The 24,639-nt window shown below is 38.5% G+C and overlaps 2 protein-coding genes across 2 annotated transcripts; both read left to right on the forward strand.

Annotated features, from left to right (window-relative positions):
* Nucleotides 1–8,587: 8,587 nt before the first annotated feature.
* On the forward strand, nucleotides 8,588–12,895 carry LOC146372116 (uncharacterized). The gene is made up of 7 exons (XM_084952752.1): nucleotides 8,588–8,654; nucleotides 8,890–9,231; nucleotides 9,623–9,739; nucleotides 9,836–9,919; nucleotides 10,103–10,131; nucleotides 10,278–10,346; nucleotides 10,442–12,895. The coding sequence occupies exons 1-7, from the start codon at nucleotides 8,594–8,596 to the stop codon at nucleotides 10,562–10,564; spliced, it is 825 nt and encodes a 274-aa protein (XP_084808878.1). The 5' UTR covers nucleotides 8,588–8,593; the 3' UTR covers nucleotides 10,565–12,895.
* Nucleotides 12,896–15,600: 2,705 nt separating this feature from the next.
* LOC146372117 (uncharacterized) lies at nucleotides 15,601–18,764 on the forward strand. The gene is made up of 5 exons (XM_084952737.1): nucleotides 15,601–15,671; nucleotides 15,911–16,252; nucleotides 16,644–16,766; nucleotides 16,992–17,087; nucleotides 17,819–18,764. The coding sequence occupies exons 1-5, from the start codon at nucleotides 15,611–15,613 to the stop codon at nucleotides 17,824–17,826; spliced, it is 630 nt and encodes a 209-aa protein (XP_084808863.1). The 5' UTR covers nucleotides 15,601–15,610; the 3' UTR covers nucleotides 17,827–18,764.
* The last annotated feature ends 5,875 nt before the right edge of the window (nucleotides 18,765–24,639 follow it).

Below are 24,639 nucleotides of genomic sequence, written 5' to 3' on the forward strand. Positions count from 1 at the left end.
ATTTAAAAAGATAGAAGCAGATGTTATGTGAGCTCTGCTGTTCATTTTCAACCCATAGTCACTGTTCTGGTGTGTGCTGGGAGGCGGAACTTCAAGGCTGAGTCCTGGTTGTAATTTTCATGTAATCTGCATCCTGCAGAATGCTTGAACAGCTAATAAGTACATCATAAGGGGCGATCGTGGCTCAAGAGTTGGGAGGTCGCCTAATCAGAAGGTTGCCGGTTCGAGCCCCGGCTTGAACAGTCTCGGTCGTTGTGTCCTTGGGCAAGACACTTCACCCGTTGCCTACTGGTGGTGGTCAGAGGGCCCGGTGGCACCAGTGTCTGGCAGCCTCGCCTCTGTCAGTGCGCCACAGGGTGGCTGTGGCTACAATATAGCTTATCATCACCAGTGTGTGAATGGGTGGATGACTGGATGTGTAAAGCGCTTTGGGGTCCTTAGGGTCTAGTAAAGCGCTATACAAATACAGGCCATTTACCATAAGTGTTGCTAGCTTAAGCACATTAATATATCTAAAAATTCATCTTTTCTTTGATGTCTTCACAAAAAACTTTGAGTGAACTACTTAGCCTCAGTTAATACATCATGTAACTCCGTAGTTACTGAAGAAATCTTTAAAACATATAACTGACTGTATATTTATCAGTCAGTTATATCGTTAAGCTTCAGGATTGGCCTGGAAATGAAGAAGACTTCATTGTTATTGTAATCTAGTGACATTTACCTGTATATTAAGTGACACACTGCACGGTATATTGTTATTAAACTTTTTTTTGTTTAAATTTGGTCCATTACATTTTTAACAATACAAAAAATGAGCGGAGTATATCACTGTATCTATGATGATATATAACTTCCTGTTTGTGATATTCAAAAAACATCTTTGACAGCAAAAACACTCAATTTCAGCTTTCAGACACTTTAAAAACATAAAAAGAAAAGAATACGAGTGACGATAACATGTCTGATTGTGCACGCTTAGTTTTAAAGATTAGTGTGAACCAAAATGCTCAAGTTGTAGATGCTGTTCAAGGGCTCTGATGCTAACAGGCTAACTTTCCTATTGTGCCGAGCTGACTGGCTTTCCACCTTCTTGGTAAGTACAGTTTGAACTTTTTCAGTGAATGCTAAACACTTCCTCTTCACTTATCAGAAAAAAATGACTTCAGAGGTGTAAAGAGGAACAATCAGGACTCAGACCACTAACACATCTCATCTAGTTGCTAACAGTGGTCACTGCTGCAGTGTCATCATTGCGAACATCACGACTCAAAATCTGATGTGTAATAAGTTTAAATCTTGACCTCTTTTCATGTGTGCAGACAAACATCACCATGAACACTGTTTTCTAATAATGAACCAAATGTACAGAAGAGCTGCATTAAAGTAAACACTTACCTCATCTAACAGTCTTCACACATTTAACTTCTCTTTTCTGTTGTTGATCAAACATTTTACACTGTTCTGCAGTCCTTTAAAATAGACAGGAAAGTCTGCAAAATAAATTAATTACAGAAGATATTAAATGTAAATGTTTTAAAAAGTTTTTAGTCATTTAATATCTACATTAAGAGAGAGAGAGGGAGATATGGCTGCTTAAACACTATGAACTGAATTAATTTAGCAAGAGGAGAAAAAAGGAGTGATGTCACTATGAGGAAGTGAGCAGGAAGTTGATGCTGTGTTCATCTCTGAGAGCAAGAACAGAGACTGAGACAGTCATGATTAACTTTTTGACTTTAGCTGACTCTTGGAAACTCAAGGTGAAAATTAAACTTGTGTTGTATTTATAATACACTTCACATTATAAACATAACACTCATATTCATATATTTCTTTATAACATGATAGAAGGTCAGCATAACTGTAACAGTACTACCTGATCTTTAGTGAATCAAACAGCTCAGTATCAACCTTTCAACTTGGACAGACTAAAGAAGACAAACCTAAATCAGACAGACTGAGTCTTTCTGCAGACTGTTCTCTGGTTATAAAGAAGGTCACAGATCAGGATGTTGGTTGTTACAGCTGCAGACAGTTCAAAACAGCAACAGGACGACAAGAAGATCCAGACTCTATGAACTATGAAAACATTGGAGACTTTTCTGCTTCTGTCAGACTCCACTGATCAACATCATCAGCTCAGCACAGACATGAATGTGAAGAGGAAGTGTTTAGCATTCACTGAAAAAGTTCAAACTGTACTTACAAAGAAGGTGGAAAGCCAGTCAGCTCGGCACAATAAGAAAGTTAGCCTGTTAGCATCAGAGCCCTTGAACAGCATCTACAACTTGAGCATTTTGGTTCACACTAATCTTTAAAACTAAGCGTGCACAATCAGACATGTTATCGTCACTCGTATTCTTTTCTTTTTATGTTTTTAAAGTGTCTGAAAGCTGAAATTGAGTGTTTTTGCTGTCAAAGATGTTTTTTGAATATCACAAACAGGAAGTTATATATCATCATAGATACAGTGATATACTCCGCTCATTTTTTGTATTGTTAAAAATGTAATGGACCAAATTTAAACAAAAAAAAGTTTAATAACAATATACCGTGCAGTGTGTCACTTAATATACAGGTAAATGTCACTAGATTACAATAACAATGAAGTCTTCTTCATTTCCAGGCCAATCCTGAAGCTTAACGATATAACTGACTGATAAATATACAGTCAGTTATATGTTTTAAAGATTTCTTCAGTAACTACGGAGTTACATGATGTATTAACTGAGGCTAAGTAGTTCACTCAAAGTTTTTTGTGAAGACATCAAAGAAAAGATGACTTTAAAAGGAACAAAAAGGAAGTTACTCTGTAATAATAAACAAAAAATAAGGGGATATTTGGTTTTCTTACAAAAATAAACCTGCTACACTGTATTACACCCAACATTGAATCATATGACATTACTTTAAAAGGAACAAAAAGGAAGTTACTCTGTGATTCAAACATTGATGCAGCATCCAGAAAAACAATAGGAAATATTTTATGAGCAACATCCTATTTCTTTGGTTGCAGGTTAAATCAACAGACAGGTACACAGGTGTGTAGTCACTTAAATCTATTGCCCCAATTTCACAAGTGTTTATTTTATTTTTGTCTTTCCCAAATATTATAAAATAATCTGTTCTTGTATATAAAGAATGGGGTGCCACGTCTGCTGGAGGGCCCGAGTTGCCCGTCCAGCCTCAAGCCAATTCCGCTGGAGGGCCCGAGGAGCCCGTCCAGCTTCAAGCCAAGTTAGCTGGTGGGTCCGAGGAGCCCACTCAGCACCACGCCTCGTCTGCTGGGGGTCCTGGAGGACCCAGCCAGCACATCCTCATGTCAGCTGACGGTCCGGGCAAGTCTGTTCAGCCGTCACCTGCTGAATCATCCCCTGCGACTTCTACACCGTCACCTGCAGCATTCACATCACCGCCTGCAGCCTCACCGCCTGCTGCATCCACATCACCGCCTGCTGCATCCACATCACTGCCTGCTGCATCCACATCACTGCCTGCTGCATCCGCAACATCACCGCCTGCTGCATCCACATCGTCGCCTGCAGCATCCACATCGTCGCCTGCAGCATCATCGCCTGCAGCATCATCGCCTGCAGCATCATCGCCTGCAGCATCGCCACTGTCAGGTTCCGCAGCCGCCACGCTGCCGTCAGGTTCCGCAGCAGTGTCTTCATTCACGCCTGCAGCGTCAGCCTCATCCACGCCTGCAGCATCAGCCTCATCCACACCTGCAGCTTCAGCCTCATCACCGCCTGCAGCATCACCGCCTGCAGCATCACCACCGTCAGATTCCGCAGCCGTCCCGCTGCCGTCAGGTCCAGCCTCCGTGTCTTTGTCCACGCCCGGTCCAGCCTCCGTGTCTTCGTCCACGCCTGGTACAACCTCCGTGTCTTCGCCTTCGCCTGGTCCAGCTTCCGTGACTTCGCCTTTGCCTGGTCCAGCTTCAGCCTCGCCTTCCCTGGTCCAGCTTCAGCGTCTGCTTCAGCCTCGTCTGGCCCTGCCTCGCCTGGCCCTGCCTCGTCTGGCCCTGCCTCGTCTGGTCCTGCAGTTGCCACACCGTCATTGGACCCAGCTTGTCCTGTTCCGCCCTCGCCTCTGCCAGCCGCTTTCCAGGCCTCTAGTTGGGCGTTATGGCCGTCAAGGCCGGCCTCCGGAGAAAGTTCGTCGCCACCGCTGGCTTCGCGGCCGGCCTCCGGACCTGCTTAATGGCCGCCACTGCCTTCCAAGTGGCTGGCCTCCTGATTGGTTTTGTCTGCACCGCCGCCGTTGCCGTGTGCATGGTCGGCCCCCAGAACTGTTTGCCCGTCGCCGCCGTTGCTGTCCGCACGGCCGGCCCCCTGAACTGTCTTTTGCCCTGTGCTGTCGACCTCCGGGTCGACCCCCTGAACTTTTTATGGACTCCGGTTGAGCTCTAGTTTGGTTTTTGGTTTTAGTCTGTTTTCCTGTGTTCTTGGACTCATGAATGGTCTTGTTTTGTGTTGGACTGTTTTCTTACGTTTATGGACTGATCTGGACTCCTGTGCTCCTTGTTTTTTGTTTCACTTCCAGTCTTTATGTCTTTAAGACATTCCTGCAGCTGTGTGTTATCCAGTGTTGAAAAGAGGAAACTCTAATTGAGTGAAATCTGTGGAATGGAGTCTAATAGATTAAGTTTCATCATCCAAGCGACATGTGATTTGCTGCCTTCCCCAATAAATCTGCAGCTGTGTTTTGGAAAGGACCCATCCTGCCCCCTGTGTACAGTCCCAGCAACACTCAAGCAGATCTTGGTTGGTTGTAGGACAAGCCTTACTCAGGGCAGATACACATGGAGACACAACCAGGTCCTCAGTTGTCTAGCTGAGAAAGTTAAGTGCAAAAGAAAATCCTTTAAAGCTCAACCTTTCACGAAGCAAGAGGAGCGTCACTTTTCAAAGAAAAGAAAAATATTCCGCTCTTCTTCCCTTTTCTGGGAGGCAGTGGGGAGGTAGAGCGTACAGCCCGATCAAGAGTAGAGGTGTGGGAAGCCAGATCAGGCGCCCCCCTTCTAGCTCTCCACTGTGCTCTCTCCTATCTTGTCCCTTTTGTCTTACTTCTCTCTATCACCTTTTCTATTCCTTTGAAGAAGTGAGGCTCCATAAACGTTAAAGAGGAAAGTTTACTGCTCAGTTGCAGTGAATAGATAGAAAATGAACTGTAGAAAACTAAACAGAAGAAAGAAGAAGAGAAATAAAATTTAACATAAGACAGTGACACACTCCAGTCTTCTGATGATGCTGCCTAACGGAAGCATGTGTAATGTAAACAGAATTGGTCCTAGCACTGAACCCTGTTGAACTGTGTGAAGAGGACTCTGCAAATTGGAGTCTATTAGATAGATGTGATACAAACCACTGCAAGGCAGTATCTGTAATGCTCTAATTGTTTTAATAGAAATTTATGGTCAACAGTATTGAAAGCTGCACTGAGGTCTAGCAGGACAAGCACAGAGATGAGTCCACTGTCAGAGGCCATAAGAAGATCATTTGTAACCTTCACTAAAGCTGTTTCTGTGCTGTGATGAGCTCTGAAACCTGACCGAAACTCTTCAAATAAGCCATTCCTCTGCAGATGTTAGCTGTTTGACAACTACTCTTTCAAGAATTTTTGATATGAAAGGAAGGTTGGAGATTGGCCTATAATTAGCTAAGACTGCTGGGTCTAGAGATGGCTTTTTGAGTAAAGGTTTAACAACTGCCAGCTTGAAGGCCTGTGGTACATAGCCGATTATTAGAGATAGTTTGATCATATTTAAGATTGAAGCAATAATTAATGGCAGGACTTCTTTGAGCAGTCTTGTATGAATGGGCTCTAAAAGACACGTTGATGGTTTGGAGGAAGTAATTACTGAAGTTAACTCAGAAAGATCGATTGGAGAAAAAGAGTCTAAATGAATATCAATGGTACTCAAAGTAGGTGTAGATAATATTACATCTATGAGATGATTATGAGTAATTTTTTCTCTAATGGTTAAAATTTTATTTGTGAAGCAGCTCATGAATCAATCAATCATTACTAGTTAATGTTAAAGGAATGGTTGCTCAACAGTGCTCTGACTGTTTGTCAGCCTGGCCATAGTGCTGAAGAGAAACTTAGGGTTGTTCTTATTTTCTTCAATCAAGGATGAATAGTAAGATGTTTTAGCTTTACGGAGCGCTTTCTTATAAAGCAGTTTCTTATAAAGGCTTTCTTATAATGCACCTTATAAAGCAGCAAACTATCATCATCACCAAATGGCTATAAGAAAACATTATTTGTCATTAAAACCTTCCTTTTGTGTTCGGGTCAAATCTGATGATTTACAACTTAAAACACTCATAAATATTGTGTTTTACATCTGATTGCCTCAATGCCTTATGACATCCTCCACACTATGCACTTGAACATATAAAAGTGATGATCACCTCTTTCATTGAATTTTGAGTGTTTTAATCATCTGTGTTACATCTGTGGTGTTCCCGGTCAAACGTGACGGCAATACGAAATGAATGGGAATCCACTTATTCACATTTAGCTTTATTGATGGATTTGCAATCGTTAAAAATAGGTGAAAAACATTTGTTTTGCAAAACTCCAAATTAGCTGATCACAATAAAAGAAACACAATAAAACGCCATGTTTTATATATGTGCAAAACACCAAAATGAACACGTCTGTCGATATAACGATAAATAATCAGGTCACAGTTTAATCATCAGCCTGATAGCAGTTGGAAAATGGCTCTGTATCCTCCTCATGTGACAGAGGCTTTAACATCCAGCAGGCTGACAACGATACCCCATCAGCATTTTGCTATTGAGGGGTAAAAAATTGTTCTTTCACCACGCATCATAAGCATCCTGCTGCACTTTCTCCTTTCTCATCTGTCCAACGTTTCTGTAGCCTCTGCACCAGTAGGTGGCACTGTTGCGCTGAAAAACAAAGGTTTATGAATGTATTTGTTAGGACATGACAGAGAGAGGCCATGACAGTAGCTCAATGTGTTACCTGTAGTTGTACATTAAAAAAAATCATTTGTATGAAACTTCCATCTGCTCACCTTTAGTTTTTGTCTATGCATAAAGAAAGGTGACACCTGATTTTGGTACTCAAAAAAACAAAAAACAGAACTGGCGTTGAAACATTTAAAATGAAAATGAAAAGGAACCAGTGACTGAATAAAAGTCTTTTTTTTATTGGTTTCTGTTAAAATCAGTTTTAAATTGCATTTTTTCTCTCTCTGCTTTTCACCTTCAATCAGCTTTTATTTGCTCTTTCTTGTTATCACTCTCACTGGACTGGTTTAAAGAAGTTCACTCTTAACCAGCTTATTAATTGTTCAAGCATTCTACAGGATGCACATTATATGAAAATTACAACCAGGACTCAGCCATGAAGCTCCGCCTCCCAGCACACGCCAGAACAGTGACTATGGATTGAAACTGAAAAGCAGAACTCACGTAACAGCTGCTTCTATCTTTTTTAATTCAGCAATAAGAGAGCAAAGAGTTCAGTACAAACAGATCTGCTCAAACTAGTTTAAGGTTTCTATTACGGTTCACGTGTGTGAGGAGTCAGAGAGAAACAGAGCAAGAAAACAAACAATAAAATCAACCTTTAAAAAAAAATCAGTCTTATACAGCCAAAACAAAGACAAATAGCCTACTTACAGATGACAGTAAAGTCATAAAACTGAAAACAACATTGGTTACTAAATAAAGATAAAGAGTACCAATGAAATACATCAAAATAAATTTAAAGAGCAACAAAGAATCTGTTAAACTGATTATGTTGGTCTCACCCTTCATGTCTGAAGCAGTTTATTTCATCATAACTCGACTTCTCAGTCAACCTTCTGAATGCAACATCCTCTGTATGAGAGTCTTTTCTTTATGTAACTGTAAACTGTTTCAGACACACAGAGTTTAAGTAATTTTTAACTACTCATCAGAGGCTCATCTGGTCATCATTAAACGTCCAGAGCTCTGCTGCTGTTGTAACCACATTCTCACTTCCCCTTCACTTCTAAGAAGAAACAACGAGCCACATTATATCAGGGCACTAATGCATTTCACCTTTGTTTTAGCTGCTAATGGTAATGATCACTGCAGTAGTATCACCATGTTTTATTGTTGACATCAAGGTTTTCTGGTGTAGAAAGAGTTTTTTGAATTTTGACCTCTTTCCATGTGTCTACAAACATCATCATGAGCTCTGTTTTCTAATAATAAACTATATGCACAGAAGAGCTAAAGTACTGCAAACACTTATCTCTACTAACAGCCTTCACACCTTTAACTTCCTCTCTCCTATTTTTGATCAAGATATCTTCAACTTCTGTCCTTCAGTCCTTCAAAAGGTTGACAAGTTTTCATGTAAATTGCATGTAATCTTAAAGTAAGAATGCTTAAAAGTCATTTAATATCTACAATAAGAGAGAGAGGGAGGTTATCAAGCAGAATTAAATAAATTAATTCCTCTGGACACAGGGGAGACAAACAGACTGAGGCCACTATGAGGAAGTGAGCAGGAAGTTGATGCTGTATTCATCTCTGAGAGCAAGAATAGAGACTGAGAGAGACAGAGAAGCACGATGGCTGCATTCACATGGATTCAAATGTCTTCATTACTGATACTGATGCTTCAGTTTAAAGGTAAGTGTGCATAGAAACACATTCAATTAACAAACTGCATTATTATCACAGGTGTTATTTATTCTTCCTTTAACTGAGACAGTCATGATGTACTTTGTGACTTTATCTGACTCTTGGAAACGAAAGTTGAAACTTAAACTTGTGTTGTATTTAAAATAAACTTCACATTATAAACATAACACTCATATTCATAACATATTTGATGTTTCACATTTCTCTCTCTTTTTCTCAACAGGAACAACTGAGCAACATCAAACTGTTCAACCTGTCACAGCTGGACGTGGACATGATGTTACTCTGCCTTGTAAAAATCTGATACAAGGTCAGCATAACTGTAGCAGTACTACCTGGATCTTCAGTGATTTAAGTAAAACGCCAGCAGTAGAACTCTTTGAGTTTGGGCAGATTAAAGAAGCCAAACGTAAATCAGACAGACTGAGTGTTTCTGCAGACTGTTCTCTGGTTATAAAGAAGGTCACAGATCAGGATGTTGGTTGTTACACCTGCAGACAGTTCAAAACACCAACAGCACAGCAAGAAGGTCCAGACTTTACGATTGATCTGTCTGTTATTAACAGTGAGTATTTACATCTTAATGTTTTCAGCTCAAACTGTCCTGTTAGAACAACAAACTGAAACACCACAATAATTATGATCACAGTGATGAAGTTCATTTTTCTATTGTTGCTTTTCTCTTACAATATCTCCATCTTCACCAGTGTGTGTACATGAGAACAATGATAAAGCATCTTGAACAGCTCTGTGTTGACATATGAACACTGTGGACTCACAGTTGAGTGTCTGTATGAAGACAAAGAGAACATATCCTCAGACATGAGGCATCATCAAAAATGAGACTTGTTATACTGTTAAACATCTCACCACTGTTTCCTCTCTGTTGTTGTTCACTTACTTTCAAGTCTTTTCTTACTGTCAGTGTCTTTAATGATGTTATTGTATTTCTTTAGGTGAAGAGTCGGCAACAACAAAATCAACAACAGTGAAGTTCACCACAAAAACATCATTGACAACAAAATCCAGAACATCAACACCGTTAGAAGAGACATCAAATAATCCAGCAGCAGGTAGTGACTGAATTTCTCTCTGAATGTCAGACTGACAGTTGAATCTTTGTGGGAAAATTCAATATTACGTTTAACACATATTAATAATGTTTTCAGTTCAGTCATGGTTTATCATCGTTCCTGTGGGTTTAGCAGCACTGTTAGTTGTTGTGGTCATCATCTTATGGAAGAAAAGTAAAGGTGAGAGGACTCGCAGATTAAAGTTGATCATAAATGGAAATAAGGAAATTTAAATATTAATTAAAATAAATATATGGTTGAATGCAGTTTTGTTTTACATTTCTGTAGCTTGTGATTAGCAAAAACAGAAAAAAAACTGAGATTTTTAATGGGGAAGTTAATGAATTATTTTCTCTTCTTCAGGAAACAAAACACAACAGAGCGACAACACTGTGAGTTCAAATCTTCAAATACTCAAATGCCTTTTTTGCTCCATACCAGAATCATTTTACACCTTTAGTGTTGACTTCAGTTCATAAAGTGAAAAGGATAAAGGAAAAAACCAATGGCAATAACTTCAGCTGTCTTCACTGTGCAGGCTGAAACCGATGATGAAGTTTCCTACGCCTCCATCAGCTTCACAAAGAAAACCAAGAATAAAGACCGGGTAAGATTTTGATATTTATAGATATGACGTCAATAGTAAGTTCAGACTTTTCAAAGATCTTGTCTTTAAGAAAATTTTGTGATGTTTTCTTACAGCCCTGTGTCGATGATGATGGTGACACTATGACCTACAGCACTGTGAAAGCGTTCTCTCCACCTGCTGGAGTTTCCACTGATTCCAGCAACCTCTATTCCACCATCAACAAACCAAAGACATAGTATGTTGTTCATGAAAGGTTGTACGTTGTTTTTCTTGATGTTGCATCAATTTTTCGATTGTAGAGTAAATTTCTTTTAATTTCTTTTAAAGTAATATGTAATATTGTGTGTAATATATAGATAACCACCATGCAGCAAGCACTTTTTTGAAAGTTTAACGCAAGTCAGTACAGAGAAGGTAGTTTATTTAGCTGCTGAATTAAGTCATTTGAGATATTTTTAAATAAATAACTTACCTGTTGTTTTCTTAAGCACATTAGTAGATCTAAATGTTCCCATCCCTTAATTTTTAAAATTTTACATACCTTAAACATATTCTCATTATTATCTATGACAGTATTACATTACACACCGAGCACGATCGGTTGTTGTGAAAAAGTCATCTTAAAAAAAGCAATGTGAACAAAATGAAGTGATGATGAGCTAGTTTGCATGTTTCAACAAAAGGAAGAAATGGAGAGTCTGAGTTCATCCAGTTCTCACACGCAGGCAGCAGCAGGGAGAATTTCGTGGTTTGATCCACGACTCGAAGCTGCATCATATTCACACATTCCAGGATGTCAGTGACGCAGTTTGAGTGCTTGTTAGCAGAGCTGGGGCCTCATCTGAGAAGGCAAAGAAGTCATTTTTGAGCGGCCTGAGTCAGAGCAGCCTGTAACTGTGTGTCTGAGGTAAAACAGAAATATTTTACTATTTCCGTTACTCTGCATAATCAGTATATTTGCATTTTGAGCTTTGACCGCACTTGTTTTCAAATGCAGTCGTCTGATTGGTCACATGCGTTTATCCGGTCCCAAAAATCAGGAAAAAAAAATCGGGCTTGGTTCTAAAAATTGAATGCTGCGAACTGAAATTATTATAAAAGCTGTAGTTTCTGATTTTTAATTTTACAGTTAAATGCAACACACACAGATCAAAATGACTCGTTGTTTAACCTTACTGTCGTGTTCGGGTCAAATCTGACCATTTACAAATTTAAAAACTCATAAATATTGTGTTTTACATCCGATTGCCTCGAGTCCTTATGACATCCTCCACACTTTGCACTTGAACATATAAAAGTGATGAGCACCTCTTGAATTTTGAGTGTTTTAATCAACTTTGTTACATCTGTGGTGTAGCAAATGAATGGGAATCCCCCCCCCCCGTCCCTTTGGCCTCTGACCTCCTGAATGGGCCACTGAATGACAAAATGAAAGACCCACTTTTACGACTTACTGAACAACCCATTGACCTACCCACTGAACTGAATTTGGTGGTGAAAAATGTTTCTTATGTTAATTTAAGAGCTGTTAAAACTGACCAGTCAATTATGACTGGGAACACTAAAGTAAGGGGGTTGGGTAAACACAACCGGAGGGTTAATTTTGTCATTTATATATTTAATTTTTATCTCTCCTCCTTTGTACTTGAGCTTTGAGCTCAGTTCAAAAGATAATTACAGATCGATGTTATGCTCCACATTACAACTTCAGTATTTTCTGCAACTAGTTCTCTTTCTGTTGCCTGTATTATAATAAGAATGAACTAAAAATAAACAGAAAAAAGCTAAGTAGGGCGAGAGGCAGCATACACCCTGGACAGGTGACCAGTCTATCGCAGGGTGTTCCTACTATATGATTTCAAATTTTATTAAAAATGAACAAATAAAACAAAGTGATCTGCAATGGTGTACAGAGTTTTGATCTCTTTCATCTCTTTCACATGTGGACAAGCATCACCACGAACACTGTTTTCAAAAATAAACCGTCAAGAATAGCTGCAACTAATTGTCTTCACACATTTAACTTCCTCTATTCTATTATTGATCATTTTCCACTGTTGCACAGTCCTTTAAAAGAACAACAAGGCAATCTGCAAAATATATTAAATATCAACTTAAAGCATTTTGGTGTGTTTTTATCACTCATTTAATATCTACGTTAAGAGTGAGAAGGAGTTAATGATGCTTAAAAGCAATGAACTGAATTCATTCACTATGAGGAGAGAAAAGAAGTTATGTGTCACTATGAGGAAGTGAGCAGAAAGTTGATGCTGTATTCTGAGACTGTCTCATTTGTGAGATTACACTGCAAGCACGATGGCTGCATTCACATGGATACAAATGTCTTCATTACTGATACTGATGCTTCAGTTTAAAGGTAAGTGTACATAGAAAAACATTCAATTAATAAACTGCATTATTATCATAATTGTTACATCTTTATTTTTCATTTGCAGCTGATGTTTGTTTCCTGTGAGATGAGTCTGATGACTATTTTGGTCACAAACGTTTTGCAATGACTGAGTTTAACCCTGCAGACACTGAGTCTGGTCCAGGAACCAGTCAGGAGATGGTAAGATGACACCCTACTAGCAGTTCAAAGTGTTATGTTTGGGTCAACAGAGAAGAGGAAGAACCGTGATGTGATGAGGATAAGCTGAAAATGAATTTACTTAAATAAATGTGAAACTCGCCTGTTATAAATCCACATATTACTGAGCAGTCATTATGTTGTCTTCACTGTGAAGGCTGAAGATGATGATGGTGTTTCCTATGTCTCCATTAGCTTCACAAAGAAAACCAAGAACAAAGACCAGGTAAGATTTTAATATTTACAGACATGATGTTAGCAGTAAGTTTGTGGTTTTTAAAGCTCCTGCCAGGTATATGCATTTAATAACACACACTGTTTACTTATAGTCATGTGGTGGTGATGATGATGATGTGTGACTTACATCACTGTGAAAGCTTCCTCCTTTCCCACTGGAGTTTCCGCTGATCCCAGCGACCTCTATTCCACCATGGACAAACCAAAGAAACAGTATGTTGCTAATGAAAGGTTGTGTGCTGTTTTTCCTTGATGCTGATGAATGTTTGTTTGATAGAGTAACTTCCTTTTTCTTCCCTTTGAAAAATATATTTGGAATAAAGGTATACACATCACTTGTCATGTTTTTAAAAAGAAAATTACTGTTGTTTAGCTTAAGCACATTATTAGAGCTAAATATTCATCTTTAATTTGATCCCTTCACAGAGCGCTTTGATTAAACTACTTCATCTCAGCTGTTACAACATGTAGCGTCTCAGTTCAGTAAACTCAAACAGTCTCTGCAGTTGGTTGATTTACTTTCTACAGTTTGATTAGTTTGTTTTAGCCATAGTTGTAGTTGTTATTAACCAAACTCCTCAAGTAGCAGTGACTGTTTTAAGGGCTCTGATGCCAACAGATACTGAGCTTTTTTCGTCCATACTAATCTTTCTATTATAGATATACCTGTATGTGCACTGTAAATATGATCTGTGTTACTGAATAACATAGTTTACAGTAGTTTATTATGTGTCTTGTTTGCTGCCTTTATTCATTATTGTAAACATAATGTTGAGTATTTTGGACTTTAGTTCTTGTTATAGTTTAGTCTCAGTTTTACTGTTGAATTTGTTCCCTTAGAGTTTCCTGTCATAACTTCTTGTGCCAATTTTCTTATGTGAAGTTCATTCGTGTGTCTTTTTCCACATTTAGTTATGGTTCTCACTTCCTGTTTTATTGTCTTTGTGTTTAGTTTTACTAATTAAATTGTCTTTGATTAGTTTCACTTACATTCATCAACCACCTGTGTTCACTTCCTGTAATTATGATACCCTCGTTTATAAGTAGTGTTGTCTTTCTTTCAGTCTTTGCCTTAATGTTTCTTTTCTTGCCTGTGATTTCCCAGTTGGTTTTGAAATCTGTTTATTCGATCAGTGGACTTTGTATTTTGGACATTTCATCAGTAGAAATAAAGGATTTTTAATCAGTCAGTCAGTCTTTTGTGTGCATTTTGGTCTGGAAATATGAACATAATTACTTTTTTCTTCAGGTAAATGCAACTATCCAGTAACTTCTAAAAGTATTAAAGAGGGGTGTAAATTTGAAACCATAAACAAAATGTTTTCAGTAAACCTGAAACAACTACAGTTGGGCAGAAACTTCGTAGAGAGAAACTTTAGTTCAGTAAGTGTCATCTACAGATTTCTGTCCAGTGATATGAGGTCTAGTACATATTTGCTCATTAAATCTATTTAAAAAGGTTTTTAAACTCTTTTAAAAGAAACAGGAAATGACAGCATTGTTGTCAGCTGACATATTAAATGTACAGACCCACATATGACACACCAATGGAAATATTTTACTTGCTGATATAAATAAATTAACACTTCACTACCGTAGGATTACTACAAACGCATTAACCATGACAGTTTTGATCTTCCCACAGTGATGGTTTAATTGTGGAGAGATTACTACTAAATGTGTGTAAAAGTGACAGTAACTGATGTTATACTGCATATTACAGTTTTTAAAATTTTATCTTTAATTATGTCTCTTTGTATTGGCTGTATGATAACAAGACTGAACCAAAGATAAACAGAAAATATATGTAATAATATTATTGATTGTTTTGCAGCAGAATTACTGCCTATTATTCAAATTACATCAAAAACACGATAAAATAATCTGCAATTTGTTGAAAATGATGGGAAACCTAAAGGCGCTTCAGTCTAATCCTCATCGATGTGTTAACCATTTATCTGTCAGAGGTTCATCTGGTCATCATGAAACCTCCAGAGCTGCTGTTGTACCCACATTCTTATCAAACACTTCCCCTTCACTTCTCAGAAATAAATGACTTCAGAGGTGCAATGAGGAAGCAGCAGGTCTCTGACCACTAACACATCTCATCTGTGTTCTTATCTAGCTGCTGCTAGAATGCTACAAATTGAACTTGGTAACTATAAGATATAAATAAACTAAATATAATTAAAGCTTAAATGTAAAAGTTACTAAAATATAAAAAAAAGTATATAATTACAGATTAGATATAAAAGTAATTGAATATTCAAATGTTAATCATTTGATATCAACATTAAGAGAGGGGAGATACAGATGCTTAAACATTATGAACTGGATTAATTCAGCAAGAGAAGAAAAAAGGAGTGATGTCACTATGAGGAAGTGAGCAGGAAGTTGATGCTGTATTTGTCTCTGAGAGCAAGAACAGAGACAAAGAGAGAGACAGAGAAGCACGATGGCTGCATTCACATGGATTCAAACGTCTTCATTACTGATACTGATGCTTCAGTTTAAAGGTAAGTGTACATAGAAACACATTCAATTAATAAACTGCATTATTATCACAAGTGTTACTTCATTATTCTCCCTTTAACTGAGACAGTCATGATTAACTTTTTGACTTTATCTGACTCTTGGAAACGAAAGTTGAAACTTAAACTTGTGTTGTATTTAAAATAAACTTCACATTATAAACATAACACTCATATTCATAACATATTTGATGTTTCACATTTCTCTCTCTTTTTCTCAACAGGAACAACTGAGCAACATCAAACTGTTCAAACTGTCACAGCTGGACGTGGACATGATGTTACTCTGCCTTGTAAAACTCTGATACAAGGTCAGCATAACTGTATCAGTACTACCTGGGTCTTCAGTCATTCAAGTAAAATGCCAGCAGTAGAACTCTTTCACCTTGGGCAGAAAATAGAAGCCAAACGTAAATCAGACAGACTGAGTCTTTCTGCAGACTGTTCTCTGGTTATAAAGAAGGTCACAGATCAGGATGTTGGTCGTTATAGCTGCAGACAGTACAAAACAAAAGGAGGATCACAAGAAGGTCCAGACTTTACGATTGATCTGTCTGTTATTAACAGTGAGTATTTACATCTTAATGTTTTCAGCTCAAACTGTCCTGTTAGAACAATAAACTGAAACACCACAATAATTATGATCACAGTGATGAAGTTCATTTTTCTATTGTTGCTTTTCTCTTACAATATCTCCATCTTCACCAGTGTGTGTACATGAGAACAATGATAAAGTATCTTGAACAGCTCTGTGTTGACATATGAACACTGTAGACTCACAGTTGAGTGTCTGTATGAAGATAAAGAGAACATATCCTCAGACATGAGACATCATCAAAAATGAGACTTGTTAGACTGTTAAACATCTCACCACTGTTTCCTCTCTGTTCTTGTTCACTTACTTTCAAGTCTTTTCTTACTGTCAGTGTCTTTAATGTTGTTATTGCATTTCTTTAGGTGAGTCGGCATCAACAAAATGTGAGCCGGCATTAACAGTGAAGTTCACCACAAAATCATCATTTACAAGAAAACCCACAAAATCAACACCGTTAGAAGAGACATCAAATAATCCACAAGGAGGTATTGACTGAATTTCTCTCTGAATGTCAGACTGACAGTTGAATCTTTCTGGGAAAATTCAGTATTATGTTTAACTTATAAGAATAAATACTGTAGAAACTCCACAGTCTAAAAAAAACACTCAAACATCATCACTACATGTTAGAAAACTGACTGTTTTTATCACATTTGAAATCTTTTGAGTTGAACAAAAATTTGACGCCAACATTTTTGTATTATTTTTAGATTGTCTGTATTTGCTGAGATGCATCATCGTGTCTGTGGGTTTAGCAGCACTCTTAATATCTGCTGTTACAGTCAACATATGGACAAAAACTAATGGTGAGAACATTCACAGATGAAACTTTATACATAAAAAGCTTTGAGTTTTACTGTTTGCTGCATGCATTCTTTTTTGTCAATTCAGGAAACAAAACACAGACTGAAGAAAACACTGTGAGTCTGAACACTCAATATACTCTAATTTCTGTTACTGTTACCGGTGCCAGACCCAGGGGAAATCTGGACCAACAGGAAGCGATACACAGACTAAGGAGCACTGCAAAGCCATTCATATAGAAACTGTGGATTAATAGAGAGGACACCAAAGCTAGTATCTTTCTCAGGCCGGAGCTCTTTTATTTCTGAGCTACAATTCCCTCATTCACTCATGTACACAGTACGAATCAAATTATTCCCAATTATTCTACAAATAAAAATACATTTAACTAACAACAGTAAATAAAGTTATATAAAGCATTCTTTCCAAACCAAAATTTTTTAAATGAATTCAGATAATTTAACCTATATTCACATTTATTTCTGAGCTGAAGGGCTTAAACAGCACCATCTACTGACATAATGAGGTATATAACAGGTCACAATAATAAAAAAGGGGGAATGATTGATTTTCCAAACATAAACATGTACCATTCTTGAACCTACTGCATTATCTTTAGAAATCTCAAAAATGTAACAAAAATATTAACAGAAAATGGAAAATATCAGAAAAAAAGTATCATAATGTATGAATATGAGAGATAATCTACGGTATGATGCCCTGTTTTCCACAGGTGTCTAATGATGAAGATGAAGGTACAGTGAACTATGAAAACATTGGAGACTCTTCTGTTTCTGTCAGACTCCACTGATCAACAACTTCAACATCAACTGATCACAGAAATGAATCCACTGATGTTTAAAATATTTACATTTTGATTTTATCTCATATTTAGAATCCAAAACCTTTGTGTGTCTCAAACAGTTTATCCAGTTAGTTACATAAAGAAAAGACTCTCAGACTGAGAATGTTGCATTCAGAAGGTTGACTGAGAAGTCGAGTTGACAAAGGAAACTGCTTCAGCCACGAAAAGGGGAGGCCAGTATAATCAGAATAACAGCTTCTTTTTTGGTGTTCACATTTACTTTTTAATGTATTTGATTGTTACACTTTATCTTTATTTGTGACACAGTAACCAACGTTATATTCAATGTTATAACTTTAATGTTATCGATAACTTTTGTCACAACCCGGCTCAAAGGATGTGACAAGTAGGTGGGAGGCCACAAAGGCTGTAAGATATTTTAATGAGATAAAGTAAAGAAATCCAGACACAGATTGAATGGTACAACAGCCATAACCAAACATAACCAGGGGAGCATAATGAGCCACAGACGAAGGAGGCCGGAGGTTCATTCAAAGTGTCTTTATAATGCACTGGGACTGGCCTTCTCAGGTTTGCTGCATCTATAATTGGGTCAGCTCCACCTACCAGATATCTGAAAGAGACAGGCAACAAGAAAACAAGGCCAGCCCACTGAGTGTCACACTTTGTTTTGGCTGTATGACAATACGAATGATTTTTATTTTTTTAAAGCATTTGTAACTGATTTTATTTGTTAGCAAGCTCTCTCTTTCTGACACTTCACACACCTGAATAATAATAGACTACAAGCTAGTCTCAATTATTCTCTCCAGTTTGACCTGCTGTTCTTTCATCTTCAGTATTAAACCTTTACTCTTAAGCAGCTCCGTTTGTATTGAACTCTTTTTATCTTTTTCATGAATTCAGAAAGATAGAAGCAGATTTAACATGAGCTCTGCTTTTCAGTTTTAAACCCTTTGTAAATGTTTAGGTGTGTGCTGAGAGGAGGAGCTTTGCAGCTGAGTCCTGGTTGTAATTTTCATGTAATCTGCATCCTGCAGAATGCGCGAATGCTAATAAGCTAGTTAAGAGTGAACTTCTTTGAACCAGTCCAGGTTGAGTGATAACAAGAAAGAGCAAATAAAAATCTGTACATGCTGTTAGGAGATCCACTTGAAACATCCATTAGAAAGTTGTTCAGTTAAGATGGGCAGGTAGTAACATCTGGGCAAATTATAAGCAAATTACAACCAGGACTCAGCTGCAAAGCTCTTCCTCCCACTCCCAGCCTCAGTCCCTCCCACACACTCCAAAACATTATTGAAGCTGAAAACCAGAGAGAAAAAGAGAAATTGTAAGAAAAACTGTAATGTAAAAAAAAAAGTATGTAAAAATTTAACAAAAACCAAGAACCAATTCAGTGTTAATGGTTCATTTTAGTTTCATTTTATATCTTTCAATGGAAGTTTTATACTTAAGCGTTATTAAGCACAATTACACGTAATACACAGAGATACTGTCATGGCCTCTCCCTGTCATCTCTCAACAAATAAATTCAGCGCAACACTGCCACCTTCTGGTGCAGGAGAGAGAAAAAGGTTGGAAAGACGTAAGACGAGAGAGCGCAGCATGGTGCTTATGATGTGTGGTGAAAGAAGGCTGATGGGGTATTTTTCTGGGATGTTAATGCCAAACAACTTGATGAGAGACTTGATGAACTCTCCTCAGGTCAACTTACTTTCAAGTCTTTTCTTACTGTTAGTAACTTTAATGTTGTTTGACAACAAGAACATCATCAACAGAATCCACAAAATCAACTATTAGACCAACATTAAAATTAACAAACAAATTGACAACAAAATAGGAAAAAAAAACATCAAAAGGGACACTGACAGCACTAAATAATCTACTAGAACAGAGTCTGAAGAACTGTGATCATGGAAAATGTTATAAATCCATCTTCTGTCACACAAGGAGGATGTAGAAGAGCCATTTTCCAACTGCTATCAGGCAGATTTATGACTCTTTGGATTTTTCTGTTGTGTCAGGCTATTAAGCATATCTGAATGATATTGTTATTTAAAGAAGTGTTTAAATAAGTACAAATTTTGGTAGGCAAAATGGGTGCTCTAAGGAACAATAGTGAGCACTGGATGGATAAAGATAAGATGAGAGGAGATAAGATGGGCTTTTCAACCCTCGTTCTAACTTCAGCTTCACACACACACACAAAAACAAGAACAAAGACCAGGTAGGATTTTTATACCTGCTCATGTAAGGTTACAAGTTGTTTTTCTGGATGCTGCATGAATGTTGGGATGACAGAGTAACTTCTTTGTTGTTCTTTTTTAAAGGAACATGTATGGTGTAATGTTGGGTGTAATATAAACATATGTATGCGATAAAGCATTCAGTAAGTTGCCTGAGTTTGAACTGAATCAGAATTAATTATTGCATCACCTCACATGTTTTTACATAAATAACATCAGTGTTGTTTAGCTTAAGCACATTTGTAGATTCATCTTCAGTCATTGTCGTTTGGTTTAATTCTTTTGATTAGGAAAGTTTGATTTATCCCTAAGATAGGCTCCCTTTTGTTTGTTGTTTTGGCCTTGGGTTCACCCCAAAGTTGTAATTCGCTCCCTTCCTTTATTTCTAAATTTACTCATTGTAAATAAATCACTGTCAAAAAGTATTAATTGCGTGATGTGCTACTTGGGATCGGAAGGGGATGGATCACCCCTTATGTTATGGTCTGGCCAGGCCTAGACGGGTCAACTTTTATGATTGATATATTATTAGGGACCCTAAAGCTCCCCCAAAATAGGGAGGAATATTTTTTTCCCCAAAAATGAAAAAGTCATGCTTGTGAAGCAGACTCATTGTAAATCCACATATTACTGAGCAGTCATTGTGTTGTATTCACTGTGCAGGCGGATGCTGATGATGGTGTTCCCTATGCCTCCATGAGCTTCACCAAGAAGACCAAGAACAAATCCAGTGTAAGATTTTCATATTTTTAAAGATTGTGTTAGCAGTATGATGATGATGATGATGTATATATATATATATATATATATATATATATATATATATATATATATATATATGTATATATATATATATATATATATATATATATATATATATATATATTTGATTTATCAGGAACTCAATGGGGATGTGGCAGACAACACTGGAGGCCAACCTCAAGCCCATAGCACAAGTCACCATCAAGTGCGGGATCTACCAAGGAGATGCTCTGTCCCCACTGCTGTTCTGCATAGGCCTTAACCCCCTCAGTGAGATAATTGACAAGACTGGCTACGGATACCGACTACGGAATGGAGCAGTTGTCAGCCACCTCCTGTACATGGATGACATCAAGCTGTATGCCAAGAGTGAACGAGACATCGATTCACTGATCCACACCACCAGGATATACAGCAATGACATCGGAATGTCGTTTGGGCTGGAGAAGTGTAGTCGGATGATAACAAAGAGAGGGAAGGTAGTCAGAACGGAGGGGATCAAACTACCAGAAGGCAACATTGCAGACATAGAGGACAGTTACAAGTACCTGGGGATCCTGCAGGCGAATGGGAACCATGGAAAGGCCGCTAGGAAAGCTGCAACCACCAAGTACCTGCAGAGGGTCAGGCAAGTCCTGAGGAGACAGCTGAACGGTAAGAACAAGATCCGGGCTATCAACACCTACGCCCTGCCCGTGATCAGGTACCCTGCTGGGGTAATAGGCTGGCCAAAGGAGGAGATAGAAGCCACTGACATCAAGACAAGAAAGCTCCTTACCATGCATGGAGGGTTTCACCCCAAGTCCAGCACCCTGAGGCTGTACGCTAAGCGGAAGGAAGGGGGCTGGTGAGTGTCAGCACCACAGTCCAGGATGAGACAAGGAACATCCACGAATACATCATGAAGATGGCCCCAACTGACAGCGTGCTCAGTGAATACCTCAGGCAGCAGAAACCCAAGAAAGTGGAGGAAGGCGAGGAACCATCATGGAAGGACAGGCCCCTGCACGGTATGTACCACCGGCAGATAGAGGAGGTGGCTGATATCCAGAAATCCTACCAGTGGCTGGACAAAGCTGGACTGAAAGACAGCACGGAAGCACTAATCATGGCAGCACAGGAACAAGCACTAAGCACAAGATCCATTGAGGCTGGGGTCTATCACACCAGGCAAGACCCCAGGTGCAGGCTGTGTAAAGATGCCCCTGAGACAATCCAGCACATAACAGCAGGGTGCAAGATGCTAGCAGGCAGGGCATACATGGAACGCCATAACCAAGTGTCCGGCATAGTATACAGAAACATCTGTGCCGAGTATAACCTGGAAGTCCCAACGTCAAAATGGGAGATGCCCCGAAGGGTGATGGAGAATGACCGAGCTAAGATCCTGTGGGACTTCCAGATACAGACGGACAAAATGGTGGTGGCTAACCAACCGGACATAGTGGTGGTAGACAAACAGAAGAAGACGGCCGTAGTGATCGATGTAGCGGTTCCAAATGACAGCAACATCAGGAAGAAGGAACACGAGAAGCTCGAGAAATACCAAGGGCTCAGAGAAGCACTCGAGAAGATGTGGAGGGTGAAGGTGACGGTGGTCCCAGTGGTAATCGGAGAACTAGGTGCGGTGACTCCCAAACTAGGCGAGTGGCTCCAGCAGATCCCGGGAACAACATCGGAGATCTCTGTCCAGAAGAGCGCAGTTCTAGGAACAGCTAAGATATATATATACATATATATATGTATATATATATTTGCACATGCCTAGTTTTTGGGATTAACTTCAGTGTTATCCAGAATCCTTAAACAGTAGTTACTGTTTCAGGACTCTGATGAGGATTTCTTACTATGCTGTGCTGACCTGTTTTCCACCTTCATGGTACAGTAAGCAGAATCTGAGCTTTTGAATGCATGCTAAACTTTTTGTTATATGCCAACACTGCATCAGTGCTTTCAATGATATCCTGCGATTAATGGAGTCAATACCATGACATAAGTGTATGGATAAGAGTACTTATTGGTCTATGCACAGAGTATGTGATAGAAATAACAGCATGGTTACAGGGGAAACAGCAATTGTTCAGACTCACATATAATAATAATGGATTGCATTTATATAGCGCTTTTCGAGACCCTCAAAGCGCTGTACAATTCCACTATTCATTCACACACTGGTGGAGGCAAGCTACAGTTGTAGCCACAGCTGCCCTGGGGCAGACTGACAGAAGCGAGGCTGCTATATCGCGCCATCGGCCCCTCTGGCCATCACCAGTAGGCGGCAGGTGAAGTGTCTTGCCCAAGGACACAACAACCATGACAGACAGAGCTGGCGATCAAACCAGCAACCTTCCGGTTACAAGATGAGCTTCCAAACCCCCTGAACCACGGTCGCCCCAGATGTCAGTGTTAGACAAATGAGAAAATTCTGCATGTTCATATAAACAAATATAATGAAACACTGCACTACTTTAAGATTAATATAGTTTAATATAATTAAATCTATAGTTTTATAGATTAAGATCGTTTTTAATTAATATTAAAAACTATCACAGTAGTGATAGTTTAACCAAATTTTATGGATCTTTTCTCCCAGTTTCTTAAATTCTTAAGGACAGTGAATTGCACAAAAACAACAGACATTTGTCACCAGCTGTCTTCATGAGACGTTCACAGGAAGAAGAACTGTGTGTGTGATATGTATGTGGTCAGCTTTAGAGGGTTAAACCTCCACAGCTCTGCATATCCTCACCAAACTACTTCCCTTTCACAAATAATTACTTTAAAAAAAAAAAAAAGGGGGGGGGGGGGGGGGGGGAGAAAGGAAAGAAAAGGTGGAGTGAGACCACCAATAATTGCTAATATGCTTTTTGTTTTTTTCCCAATTGCTAGCACCGGTGACCTGTGCTGCCCATTCCCTATTTTTCTTTTATGATGGATAATATGTGCTCTATCAGTTACTGAGCGGGGGGAGGACATCAGTGACAGTAATTAATGTTATACTACATATTATGTTTTTTTTATTGCACTTTTTGCTCTGTCTCCTGACACCTAAGACTAAAGTAGCAGCTAGCATTTATTTTTTTGTCCAGCTTAACTTCCGGTTCTTTCATCTTCAATTTTAAAGATTTAATTAATGGGTTGATCAGTTCTATTCTTACTGTACCCTTAACACCTTTTTCTAAATAATGCATGAATGGCTCTCCTTACATTTCAGCTGTTATAGGATTTCAAATTGTACTCAGACAGCATAAAAAAACAAGATAAAATGATCTACTATAGGTTGAGAATGGTGTGAAACCTCAACACAGTTCAGTCTCACACACCTGGATGTGTTAACCATTTATCTGTCAGAAGTTCATCATGAAACCTTCAGAGCTCTGTTGCTGTTGTACCCACATTCTCACCAAAGCACTTCCCCTTCACTTCTCAGAAAACAAAAAGAGGTGCAATGAGAACCAACAGGTCTCAAACCACTAACACATCTCATTTAGTTTTCTTTTGTAGCTGCTAATAGTGTTTACTGCTGCAGTATCATCATGTTTTATTGTAAAAACTTGGATCAAATTCAGGTGAGTAGAGGTTGAATCTTAACCTCTTATCATGTGTTCAGGAAAACATAGTTATGAACCTGTTTTCTAATACTAAACTATGAGAAAACATTATATACAGTGAGTGAATATATACAAAGAGGACATTGTGTGCAGTAAGCAAGTGAAT

This window comes from Perissodus microlepis, chromosome 15 (genome assembly GCF_051167445.1).
Source record: "Perissodus microlepis isolate ML-2025 ecotype Zambia chromosome 15, ASM5116744v1, whole genome shotgun sequence".
Taxonomy (NCBI): Eukaryota; Metazoa; Chordata; class Actinopteri; order Cichliformes; family Cichlidae; genus Perissodus; species Perissodus microlepis.

What these genes read in the sequence shown, in the direction of transcription:
- LOC146372116 (XM_084952752.1), top strand. Translation starts at nt 8,594, where the DNA reads ATGGCTGCATTCACATGGATTCAAATGTCTTCATTACTGATACTGATG. An exon ending in ACTGATGCTTCAGTTTAAAG is followed by an intron (nt 8,655 to 8,889) that starts GTAAGTGTGCAT and finishes TTTTCTCAACAG; the next exon opens with GAACAACTGAGCAACATCAA. An exon ending in AAACCAAGAATAAAGACCGG is followed by an intron (nt 10,347 to 10,441) that starts GTAAGATTTTGA and finishes GTTTTCTTACAG; the next exon opens with CCCTGTGTCGATGATGATGG.
- LOC146372117 (XM_084952737.1), top strand. Translation starts at nt 15,611, where the DNA reads ATGGCTGCATTCACATGGATTCAAACGTCTTCATTACTGATACTGATG. An exon ending in TGATCTGTCTGTTATTAACA is followed by an intron (nt 16,253 to 16,643) that starts GTGAGTATTTAC and finishes GCATTTCTTTAG; the next exon opens with GTGAGTCGGCATCAACAAAA. An exon ending in ATCAAATAATCCACAAGGAG is followed by an intron (nt 16,767 to 16,991) that starts GTATTGACTGAA and finishes TATTATTTTTAG; the next exon opens with ATTGTCTGTATTTGCTGAGA.